Source organism: Oncorhynchus mykiss, chromosome 5 (genome assembly GCF_013265735.2).
Source record: "Oncorhynchus mykiss isolate Arlee chromosome 5, USDA_OmykA_1.1, whole genome shotgun sequence".
NCBI classification, from domain to species: Eukaryota; Metazoa; Chordata; class Actinopteri; order Salmoniformes; family Salmonidae; genus Oncorhynchus; species Oncorhynchus mykiss.
In genome coordinates this window covers 34,489,164-34,501,953 of record NC_048569.1, presented here as the reverse complement: position 1 = coordinate 34,501,953, position 12,790 = coordinate 34,489,164, and the positions used below count along the sequence as shown (strand labels likewise).

Genomic DNA, 12,790 nt, shown 5'->3' with positions numbered 1-12,790 from the left:
AGAGTTGTGAAAGTATTGAACTACAATTTTATAATTTATTCCTGTTATTTTCTCACGATGTGGTGTCACTGATGTATAATATAAACGGGGGTGGTCAATTTCCAGTACGTTACGTAATGTTAGTCTGCCTATGCTTTTTGCCTGCCTTTGTTACTAAAGAACTGGATCATCTGACGTCATCACAGAGCTCCAGGAAGATTGCAGTGCTCCTAACCACTGGTTCCAGATCAGCTAACAGAACACATTTTAACTGTGTTGGCGGTAGCTATTCTGCAACAAAGTCAAGGCGACTCAGGTCAGTTTTGGTACGCGGATGCGCGCACGTCCGAATGTTTGGAGGGAGTGTGCGTGTTCGATTGACAGTCATATGCAAGCCACCCTGCACACAGTCACGATGTCTGAAGCTGCTGCTGTACCTGAGAACAACGGAGACGCTGGACTAAATGGTATGAATCGTCGAAATGCTTCGCTATATTTTACTGTTATTGTTTATTAGAAAACGTGTCAGGTAAGTTGAATCATTGTCTTTTGATACTTTACTATTTGACTTTGAGTGTATAAACAATATCTAGTGAGTTTTGGGTTGGTTTTCTATGTAGTCATGGAGAAGGGTTGTGGAAGGACCTAGATTGTGCTACTCCTGTTTTCTGTATTGACAGTATCATGGACCAATGTGATTTTAAGAGGCTGTATAAACCGTAAGATTGACCAACAGTAAAACCAATCGTTGCACGCGGTGCTGAATAGGCGGGGTAAAGTGGATGTCAACAAGACGAGATGGAAGAAGTCTTGAGAGCTCAAAAATGGGGTTAAATTAGATGTTCGTAAATTAACATTTTAGTGCACATAGGAAAGGGGAAAGAAGTATTACGAAAACCTAACGAAACATACTTGGAATATTAAGTGTTTTTATTAAATGCATAGTCAGCTAATTGTGTAATAGATATGTCTTCTTGCCGTGGATGTAAACATAGCAAACTGGCCTAGTTAATCTGACTGTGGGTTTAAATATAGACCAGCAAAGAGTAGCGGATAAAACTACATATGCACCTCTAAACACACCTGCTGCACTCAGTCTGGTCAATTTGTATGTAGCAGCCTGATACTTCTGGGTAGCCTGCTACTGTGAAAATATTAATACAATACGATCAGTCTAATGAACTGTTATACCAGGTATATGATAATTTGCTTGATTATAGGTGTATTCACTATCAACCCCTAACAACAATTTAAAGACAATTTAGTTCTGAACAATTTAGTGATATTTTTGGGGGTAGTTTGGTTATTAAAACATAATCATGTTTTTTGATTTTGTTTTATTTTTATACATTCAATGTATTGTGAAATAATGGAAATGCCAAATAACAAAATAATGAACATTCAATTACCAGAACATTACAACTATTCCATTGCCTCTGTCAGGTCCACATTAGGTAGACCTCAATAGAAAAATATGAAATTACAATGAAAGAAAAGTCTCTTATTTCTTCTTGGAAAGTTAGTTTAGCTGTATCGCGCAAGTTAAATGCGCCGCTGCTCCTGTTTTTCGGGTTGCATCTTCCCAGGTCCAGGTAGGGTAATCAAAACTCTGAGTTGTGTGTACTGTCAGTCTGTCACCCAACAGCCTGTGACCTATGGGTCAGAGTGCAAAATTCACCCTCCAAGATGTGTGACAGCTCTCCTCTACCTATCCATTTTATCGGAGGATATTGGGATTCCTTGTATTGTGCTGATTTAGCCCACCAGTTAGTGTGTGTGTGTTGGCCTCCGTAGCCTGGCGCTAACCTTTTCAAGATATCCGCCACTGCTTTGCTCGTTATCAAGGCCACCGGGCACTAGTCATCCTTCCAACTATTTAAAACTCAACTGAGTCACTTCCCTAGATAACCGCGTCTAAGAAGGTTGTTAGCCTAGCCAGCTATAAAACATACCAACTCCACCTAGATGCCACTGTGTTTTCAGCTTGGTTTACCATAAATAAGCCTACGTTTAAACATCTCACCTGAAATTATTTGTGGGTGCTATACAACTCCCGTCAGATTATTGTAGCTCTCTACCTTTACTGTGTATTGTGGTAGCTGTTGTAATACATTCTCCAGTTACTATTGTTAGTTCATTTGATTAATCAGTATATTGTATAAGAAAAATATAACAAATGTCCTTTTTAACCGTCACGTTCTGAGCTGTGAGAACACCGCAACACCATGATGCTGGGCATTCATGGCTGTTCCTCTTGTGGAGATGAACTACAAGTAGGAGATGGTCATGACCTGTGCCCTGCTGCCTAGGTGTTAGCCACCTGTGTAAGGCCCTTTCAGACCTCTGCATTAACTGCGCCATCCTGCCTGTGAGGGAATTGCGGCTAGGCAGAGTAGAGGCATCTACACCGTTCAGTGTACCACCTTCACCGGCTTTTCTTACAGAGCTTCAGAGATGCTGGGCCAACCCGTGGGCTCTCGCCCACCACACCAAGGATAGTAGGATGCTATCTGCCATGCGCGACGCAAAACATTGGCTGGACCATATGCCTAAAGTGGATGAATGCATAGCAGAGCTGATGCTCTACCCCAGATAAAGCCCTGAAGGAAGATGCCTGCTGCCCCAGACATCCGTGCATGGCCACAGATGAGCTACTGTTATGGGTCTATGACACAGTTGCCCACGTTGGGAACTCTCTGTGTTCATGCTAGCACAGAACGGGATGCTCCAGCTAGACCATGCGAACCTGAATCTCTGCAACCTGAATGATGCATTACATCAAGCTTTTGCGTTCATGACCAGAGAGCTAGGCAGACTGATGTTCACCCTAGTTGTGACTCGTCACCAGGTCTGGCTTGCCCAAGCCCCAGTGTCCAATAACTCCAGGCGGACAATGAGAAATCTCCTAGTGGTCCCGGGACTGCTCTTTGACCCTGCGGCAGAGTGGGCCATCGAACATAGAAAACAGTTGAGTCAGGCTACACTGCTGTGGAACCCAGAAACCAGGCATCACAGAGTCGTGGCAGAAGGAGGCCTGACGCATGTGAACCTCGCCGCTCTCCCCTACACATGCCCCTGGCCCTACCACCAGCCTAACACGTGCTTGACGGCAATGCAGCCAGCCCCAAACACCACATCAGGCGTGGGGGTAGAAACTGAATGGGGGGGGGGGCCTGTCTGCCGATTTACCCAGCAGCACTTGACCTACAAGGCACTTTCCAAATGCCTGCTTCTGGAAGGCTACCCCAAACGTTTGACCCAAGTTAAGCAATTTAAAGTCAATGCTAGCAAATACTAATTGAGTGCATGGTAACTTCTGACCCACTGGGCATGTGATGAAAGAAAAGCTGAAATAAATAATTCTCTACTATTATTTTGACATTTCACATTCTTAATATAAAGTGGTGATCCTAACTGACCTAAGACAGGGAATTTTTACTAGGATTAAATATCAGGAATTGTGAAACTGAGTTTAAAAGTATTTGGCTAAAGGTGTATGTAAACTTCAACTGTAACTATGATTCTACGAACACCTGGAAGACCGTCAGTACTTTCCTGTCACTTGTTATCTTTTTAGGGGAAGATTCCCGGAGACAGTGCGTTGTCTGACGTACGGTTTTATATGAACCGTGGGCACGTCCTCCCATGCTTTCACATCACTGGCGTGACTTTGTTCATTCTACTCTACCTGCGCGGAGTCAAGTGATACAAATACTTACTTTCAACCGTACTCACGGTCTTCCAGGTATTCGTACAACCATAGTTACGTTCGTAACTTCTGTTCTTCAAAGTAGATAAGGTATACTTTCACCAACTGTCTCTGTCCCTCTCGTCATTGTTGTGTACGTTCCTCTCTCATGCAGTCTGGGTGTGTAACGGCCAAGATCCTTTTTACGTGTAAATTTGACTAGCCAAGCTTGCTTCTCCTTCATGTTGGTGCTAGCCTGCTTGTTAGTTGCTATGCATCAAAAGCCAATTCAGTAGGGCCTGGAAACGATAGTGAACTTCGATTGGTCAATAGCAACACAATGTTGCGGATTATTTGCATAATGTTCAGCAACGGGGCTCCGCTGTTTAATCGCCCCCAATGTGTTAGGTGGATTTCCGGTTTGGAGCATGAAGTCACAACATAGCAGTGCCAAAAGCCCTGGTCTGCCGTAGAAAGCCTATGTCAATTACTATCGCCGGAACGGCCAAACTTTTGTTTATTTTATTGATGGCAGTTTCGGGGTCTAAAATTAGTTGATTATGATCAAGTTAGATCCACACTGAATTATTTTAGTCACAACAAATCGAGATATTTAGTTAAATAGTGATCCATTCTGACTACTACATTTGTTGTCACACAGGAGCACGTGCTGACACGGACCAATCACAGACTGGCAGGCTAAAAGTAGTCTCCATAGATATTTTTAATTTAACCAGGCAAGTCAGTTGAGAACAAACTCTTAATTACAATGACGGCCTAACCTGGACGATGCTGGGCCAATTGCGTACCGCACTATGGGACTCCCAATCACAGCCGGTTGTGATAACCTGGAATCGAACCAGGGTCTGTAGGGATGCCTTTAGCACTGAGATGCAGTGCCTTAGACCACTGCACCACTCGGGAGACCCATTAAAGGGATTCTTTGGGATTTTGGCAATTAGGCCATTTATCGACTTCCCCAGAGTCAGATTAATTTGTGGATGACATTTTTATGTCTCTACAATTCCCTTCAAATTGCACAAACTAGCACTAGCACAACTGGAAGTTTATATGTAACGCTAGTTAGCATTGGCTCGCAAAACTACTTCTAACCTCCTTCATGCTGAACACATAAGAAAAATGGCATGCACGAGTTAATCTGACTCTGGGGAAGCAGATAAATGGCCTCATTGCCAAAACCCTGAGGTTGACTCTCAGGCAGGGTGAAAACGACTACATCGACCATGATCCTTCGCTAGTTACGCTCACTTTCACCATGATCTTTAGGGTTTTCTTTTTTTTTTGTGCCATTCAGCCCCATTCAGCAATATGGCACGCTTCAAATTCAAATACTTCCGGCTTCATGCACCATCTAAAGTTTTTCATAGGAATACAAAGAATTGTAGAATAATAATGAAGAGATCAAAACTATGAAATAACACATGGAATCATGTAGTAACCAAAAGTGTTTGTTTTTTTATTCTTCAAAGCAGCCACCCATTGCCTTGATGGCAGCTTTGCACAGTCTTGGCATTCTCTCAACCAGCTTCATGAGGTAGTCACCCGGAATGCATTTCAATTAACAGGTGTGGCTTGTTAATTTGTGGACTCCTTCTACCATCCCCTCCAACCCACCCAAAACATGCGCCAACAAAAATAAGAAAAGAGAGGAAAAACAACAATGCAAGAAACAATAGACATCAAGGACAACCAAAATCTAAACAGCAAGGCCAGCTGTATGCGTTTGAGTGCATGTGTGGCACTATTTGATTGTTTGTGTGCACCTGCGTGGCATCAGCCTCGGGGAAATGGACATTGGATGTAACAGCGTTCCCCCTTTGTCATTCAACTTTTTAAAAATGTATTTACCATTTTTTTATGGTCATTGTAGTTAAGTACCATGTTTCTGAGCTGAACTCGGTGTTTTAAAATGACTGTTTTCAAAATGTTTTTTGACGTCATCGGATAGTTCTATTTAACTTTAATAAATAAAAAAATTATACAAATGCAGAAATGCATCGTTTTCACATGTAGACACTATTGTGCTGGCGATAAGCAAAATGAGGTTGAAAAGTTGTAGAATTTCCCTTTTGCGTTGTGATCTTCCTTTGTCATAGCCTTCTACTCAACTTTGTCACTATGATGGTGCCTATATGGATATATCCTGTTAGCAAATATTGATGGAGTATGTGCTCAGTCTGGAATGAACTGAGGGATGTATATTTAAAGATCTCTGTGTGCGTGGGTTGCAAGGGGAGCAAAAGGCATGTTTATCAGTGTCACACATATAATGCCTCTAGAGGAAGTTCACAGTCAGCACTGTGTTGACCTCCCTTTATGGGGGCTGCTGGGTATGGGCAGATGTGATCGAGTATTACCAAGCCCTGAACTGAGTGAGTTGGCATGCTGTGCTATTTCTGGACACAGTGACATGTGGAAAGTGCAGAATGTTTTTCAGGACACAGCAGGGTGGAGAAGGAAAGTGAGGATCAGGAGCCTTTCATTCGGAAGTTTGAGCGTACATGTTGAGTCAGTTAGATTCCAGCTGCAGTGCGAGCCAGGGAGGGAACAAGGTTTGTTATTGTTCGACAGAGCTTACTCACTCTGTCTATAAATAAGTAGATACTCATTTTTGCTGTGTAATTCTCAGAATTGAGGAAAGCTTTATGTCCACTGCAATGTCATTGTCTTGGATAGGATATCTCAGTCCCATCCACACAATGGGTATATTCAGTTTACCTTACTCTTCTTTGGTGATTATGTGAGTCTTTAGAGCCATTGGTTAGGTTATACATACTGGTTCTTATTACCATAAGATACGTTTCCATATGACAGAGCGAGCAGCAGCCAGAATGTTCGGCTCAACGCTGGCGTCATGGCAACCTTGTTTAGGCCATGGAGCACGGACAATGGACTGTCGACAGTGGCTTTGCTCAGGCCACTGTGTAATCCTCGGGATGAGCCTGGGGTGCTGAGTTGGACTTGGGGTTAGGGGCTGCTGTCATTCAATGTCTGGTCGGTGAAACTGACTGAGAGACTTTTGAGTCAGCTAGGCTGACTGTCACATGACCAGTGTGTTTACTCTCTCTGCTATGAGATCATGTGCTCTGCTTGTGAACCCTAGCTTCCTAAATTAGGGGAGTATGTGAGACATTTTAAGATGGGGAAACCAGAGCGAGAAAGAGACTGGATGTCTCTCCAGTGTCAGTGTAACTCCCTATAATTTGTATCCTAGCTGTGATTGGCAGTCTCCCCTGTAGCGAGTCCCTGCCTGGGCTCATGTAGTAACATGGATCAGCCAGGCTAGGCCATGGCTCGTATATAACAGCAGGTGCTGTAAACTGACAGCACAGCATAAAATTATATTCTAGACAATTCTATTCTTCCAACTTTGAGGCATCAGTTTTGGGAAGGCCCTTTCCTGTTTCAGCATGACATTGCCACTGTGCACAAAGCGAGGTCCATACAGAAATGGTTTGTCGAGATCGGTGTGGAAGAACTTGACTGGCCTGCACAAAGCGCTGACCTTAACCCCATTGAGCACCTTTGGGAGGAATTGGAACACAGACTGTGAGCCAGGCCTAATCGCCCAAGATCAGTGCCTGACCGCACTAATGCGCTTGTGGATGAATGGAAGCAAGTCCCCGCAGCAATATTCCAACATCTAGTGGAAAGCCTTCCCAGAAGAGTGGAGGCTGTTATAGCAGAAAAGGGGGAACCAACTCCATATTAATGCCCATGATTTTGGAATGAGATGTTTGACAAGTAAGTGTTCACATACTTTTAGTGTATATCGCCTGATGATGTCACCAGGCAGGCCAAAACTCCATCCCACCTAAACAGACACATTTCAGGCGGTCTTTTCAAACAGCTCTTACACTTAATTCCCTTTATCATTTTCATGGTGATAATTCACAATTATTCTAACCTGGAAATATACATACACTTTTTGTAAAACAGGATAATCAAGTTTGACTGTGCTGGAACTTTTTAAACTTTGGCTGTGTGTCTCTGCCAGTCTCTCTGACTGTTTCTTTATCCCCCTCATCATATCGTTCTAGGTATGTTTTTTTAGTCTATTAGTTCAGCATAGAGGCACAATTTTCCATGGTCTGCAAAACATTTTGACAGAAAACATACAAGATATACAAAAACATGGAATGTAATCATGTACATGTAATAAGTTGTGAAGTTTGATAAGATTCGCTAAGTATCCCAACTGACAAATGTGACCAATGTCATGTACTGTATGTACTTGTCCTGCAGGGTCCTGGGTGGAGTTGGAGATGAACAGAGCTGTGGCCGCAGCTGCGGCGGGGTTGTCCCAGTCTACCTCCACCGTTGGCCAAGCTCTGGGTCTGCTCCCCCTGCCTCAGGTGGTGGTGGAGGAGGTGGTGGAGGCCATTGTGGGGGGCCTAGAGCATGTGCCTTCCTCATCCTCCATCCATAACGGAGACATGGAAAAGATTCTACTGGACGCTCAGCATGAGTCTAGCCGCAGCAACTCTTCCTGTGACAGGTAGGGGTTGCTACAATGAGGAAGAACGCAGTTCAGCTTGGCCTTGAAAAAACTCCGTACAGATAATAAAAATCTAGAACAATTCTTAAAAATCACCTGTAACTCTTTTCAATTCACTGTTGAGGTCACATACTAGCCCAAAATCCATGTAGATTTAATCTCTGGATTGATATAGTACTGTATGCTGTTATGGCGCTGTAAATATAATCAGTTTGCAATAGTCAACAACATCTTCATCAGCTGTGTGTGCACAGGGGGAGGTCATTGGACTTAAATCCACTCACACCTCTGCTTTCCCTACCCTCTGAGCCATGAGGTTGCCTGCCATAAACACAGGCTTATCTGGTCGCCCGGTCAGCTGAGTCCGTCAGCTGTCAATGAGTCACCTGAGAATGTTTACCAGGAGTGTTTCTACAACCGCCTACTAATGGTGGAGCTCACAGACAGACTCATCCATCCACTTTGAGGTGGCAGGCTGACAGGCAAAGTGAAAGCCTAATAGAGGCATGATTCATATGCACATTGAGCCATCAGAGGCAAGGTCTCTTGATTAATGCATTGGGAATTTGAGCAAGCCCCAAATCTTCAACCTGGTTACTGCATACAAGTGTACATTCCTATGCACCAAGGGAGAGAATACTTGGAGTGCAGTGATTGGCTGTGGCTGTTTTTATTTTGTTGTTTGATCCTCCCCACAGTCCTCCCCGGCCTCCTAGTCCCCAGGAGGATGATCATGATGGACAGATCATCTTTGATGTGGACGTGAGCAGCAGAAGAGATGGCCAAGTAAGAGTTATTACTTGGTGTGCTATGTCACATGTATGTTTCCATGGTAATATAACCTGCCGCTTCCCTCAGTCTCTTGTGAATGACAACCATAACCTTTGTTACAATGGCGAAGGCAACAGGAAACACTAACCCGGTGGGTTTGAATCCATGTACACGGCAGTAGCCTCCGCTTTAGGTTCCATTACAGTTACACAAACACACTCTGTCAGTGTCTGTAACCATGGCAGCCTCACACTGGGTTTATTGTATTGTATGGGCAGTCAGCCATATTGTCTCTGCCTCCCCCTGTTGTCTGTACTGAGATCAGTGTCCTAATGCGCAGCATGTGTCCCTTGCAGTCAGAGGAAGATACCCTGGAGAGGGACATGGATATCCTGATGAAGGACTCAGACTGGGTAGCAGACTGGTCAAGTCGGCCCGAGAACATTCCTCCTAAGTGAGTGATGTACACAGTCCCATTGCCCCTAAAACATACAAGTCTTATTGTATCTGGTCTCCTAGGTAAATCCTAGTGTGTTTGTGCATACAGTAATACTACTTATGGCTGAATATTTCCACATGATAAGGAGATGATGGATAATACTGTAATGAATCCACAGGGGGCTGCTGACGGGAGGACTACTCATAATAATGTCTGGAACGGTGCACATGGAATGGCATCAAACACTTTGAAAATCCTCTGTTTGATGTATTTGATACCATCTTCCCCAATTAGGGTGCCACCAACCTCCTGTGGGACAATGTTGATGAGGAAGATGGTGACGTTACTGTATGATAACCATAATTTGTCCTTGCCTGTAGGGAGTTCCATTTCCGCCACCCCCGGCATTCAGATACACTCAGCATGAGAAAGACCGGGGCGATGAAGAAAGGAGGTGTCTTCTCTGCAGAGTTCCTCAAAGTGTTCATCCCCTCACTGCTACTATCACACATCCTGGTCCTGGGACTTGGGTAAGAGCAAACCTAGGACACTTCTGCGATCAACCTCCGTTAGGTAATCATTTGTGTTATTAGGATAATAGCACTTTTTTTTATGGAAGTGAAAAAGCCAAGTGATGACATTATGGAAGGCTTGTTTCAACCCATCAATGCGTCTGCATTGAGAATAACATTTCCATTATTATGGCCGTTAGCTGGCTAAGTAATCTCCTGAACAGCTTTCAATTTCCTTCTGTTTACAGTTGTTTGCATACAATTAGAAGAATCCCAATCAGATCCAATATATCATGTTTTGTTTACTGGGAATCAGATATCCCTGGAACAAAACTGCATGTACAGAAAATGATTACAGCAGAGGGTGTGTGATGGCAACACACAGTGGGCAGCTGCAATGCTCGAGCCCTGTGTATATGTCTGGGTCTGGATAGTAGAACAGCTGCTGCTGGGATGGATTGACACCTGCTGCGCCACACCCTTAACACACACTTTGACAGCACACATGACACGGCAGGGACAATCCACAACTTCATCTATCACTTATCAGCCGACTAGTTAATGACTCTGGGTGTAACTGCTCTCTCTCTCCCCCTCAGGGTGTACATTGGGAAGAGGTTGAGCACGCCCCCTACGAGTTCTTTCTGAGCAAGAAGCTGAACGAGTGCCTGCGGGAGAAATGACGCTGTTGTATGAATAATTCCCCTCTCTCCTCAAACTATTCCTCTCCTTTGCCCCCTCTTTCTCTCTCTGCTTTCTCCCACCTAAAGCATTTCCTCCTCCTGTAAACTGCGCAGACCTGAACCGTGCTGTGTTCTTAGGACAGATGTGTTGCCTCCAGCCCCCCCTCCCCCCCTTCCTTCCTCATTTGTATTGGTGAGGTCATGAAAAGTGAGGTCATGTTCCCTTTTCCTCTTGTTTTGGGTGTAATTGTTTATAAAGTGTGTTTTTTGGGGGAGGGGGCAAAGCATAAAACCAAACTCCTCTACACACTAGCTCCAGCACTCTGTCATGCCTGGTACAAGAAAGAGCTGTCTGCCCCACAGATTTACAAAATAGAAGTAGCCCAAGCTTGTGCCATCTACAACGGTGGTTGGGTGACTCTCTTTAGCCCGTCACTTGACCCTGAAAGGGTCTAACTAATTTCATAAAGAAAGAAGCTAACCTGAAAATGTGAGCATGCCTTTGAAAGTAATCATTTTGTCTATAACTATAAATACAATTTACTGTAGATGTTATGGTCTTTTTTTTAAGTATTTTTACCACCATAATAAAGCCTGAGTTTTGATTAAGGGTGTTATCAAATTTATTTGGCGATTGTGGCCATGTTAAATCCACAACCACCAGATTCTGTGCATTGGAGAGAATCCGCTTGGCCTGTCAGATGAGATGTGTCCAGTATGTGTCATTGTTTTGTTTCTGTCTTGATTTCTTTACGATATACCATGGGCCTAGTTATTTAGGCCTGGTTCAATGGGTAAACCTCTGATATGCCTGCGCAACTGACAGGTCATCTTACACACTTGTACAGCATACACGCAGACATTTAAGAACTAGCGTATGTAGGTTGTTAGTCCAGCTGGGGATTAACCCTGATGTTTCACCACACTGGTAGCTGGAGTTGGAATGGAGTCCAAAGGCAGATTAGTTTTAGAGGTACAACTACATGGACAAATTCAAGCATACTCAATGTCACTGCGACCTGCAGTACGTCACCGTGCTCAAAGAGGGACCCGCAGTGCTTCAAAGTTGAGATTTAAGATGGGGCTGTTTGTACTAACACTCCACTGTTGGATATTGCTGACATCAACCTCTTTATTTCCCTCTACACATCTGCCAAAAGGAACTGAGGTCCACCTTGAACCTCAACTCTTCTCAGTAGCCACGTGCCGCACCTCTGTTCCCAAGACTCCATTGTGGTTCTGTTGGTCAGTGTCTGTCTGTGATCTGACACCCGGGCTTCTCTATGGTTTGTTCCAGTGAGTTTTATTGTCTGTATTGTGACATTGGAGTCTGAATGCACAGAGCAGGAGGTATAGCTATGATAAGACTGAACTCATAAGGGATTTAGTGAAGATTGTTAGAGATATACACTTTGCAGGGCCCATTTTGAAAAGGAAAGTTTAAAAATGATTCCCCTCACTCTTATGGTAACAATAGTTATTGTAATCATACACATCCTTTTGATTTAATTTGGTTTTTTTCCCCTCAGTGTAAAATGGAAAAAAGGTTTTGTCATTAAAATTTCCTCAATCAAGCTGAATTGTTAAGAATTCTTTTGTACTAGTTTCACTTAACTATGCAAAGGGAAGGGATCACCTCTTTTCCACCAAGGTGCATGAATTGAGGAAAAAAGTGGATAGGCGATTCAGCATCTCTTGCAGGACAATGGAATTGATGAAAAAAAAATGGTATTAAGTAGAAACAACATGAAAGGCTTTTGGTCTTCAGGGTTTTTTTTTACCTGAAGAAGGCCAAAAGATGTATTGTGTTGATTCTACTTTTGACTGATTACTTAGAAACACACACAGACTAAAATGCATAATCTCCCACTGCATCAGAGCCAGCAGGGAGAAGGGAGGGTGGTATGACTACTAGCCAGTCCTCATACCTCAGCCTATAACATGCAGTCAGTTCTCATATTCCAGAGCCTTAAAACACAATATTTAACTGAGTGTGTGCCTGCACAGTCATTTGTCCGGTCACTGAATGTCCCCAGGGAGGCCACAGGCTTGGTTCTGGCTTGGTTCTGCTAACTGGCACTTCAAATCAAACTTTATTTGTCACATGCGCCGAATACAACAAGTGTAGACTTTACTGTGAATTCTTACTTACAAGCCCTTATCCAACAGTGCAGTTCAAGAAGAAGAAGATACTTACCA

At 43.7% G+C, this 12,790-nt stretch overlaps 1 protein-coding gene across 1 annotated transcript; it reads left to right on the top strand.

Annotated features, from left to right (window-relative positions):
* The first annotated feature begins 144 nt into the window (after nt 1–144).
* On the top strand, nt 145–12,165 carry bnip3lb (BCL2 interacting protein 3 like b). Its single transcript, XM_021602555.2, has 6 exons — nt 145–446; nt 7,934–8,186; nt 8,885–8,972; nt 9,314–9,411; nt 9,777–9,926; nt 10,508–12,165. The coding sequence occupies exons 1-6, from the start codon at nt 314–316 to the stop codon at nt 10,554–10,556; spliced, it is 771 nt and encodes a 256-aa protein (XP_021458230.2). The 5' UTR covers nt 145–313; the 3' UTR covers nt 10,557–12,165.
* Nucleotides 12,166–12,790: the final 625 nt, after the last annotated feature.

Bases quoted from the DNA above. Each gene is read 5' to 3' on its own strand.
- bnip3lb (XM_021602555.2), top strand. From the start codon at position 314: ATGCGCGCACGTCCGAATGTTTGGAGGGAGTGTGCGTGTTCGATTGAC. The intron at 447-7,933 runs GTATGAATCGTC...CTTGTCCTGCAG, and splicing joins CGGAGACGCTGGACTAAATG to GGTCCTGGGTGGAGTTGGAG. The intron at 9,927-10,507 runs GTAAGAGCAAAC...TCTCCCCCTCAG, and splicing joins ATCCTGGTCCTGGGACTTGG to GGTGTACATTGGGAAGAGGT.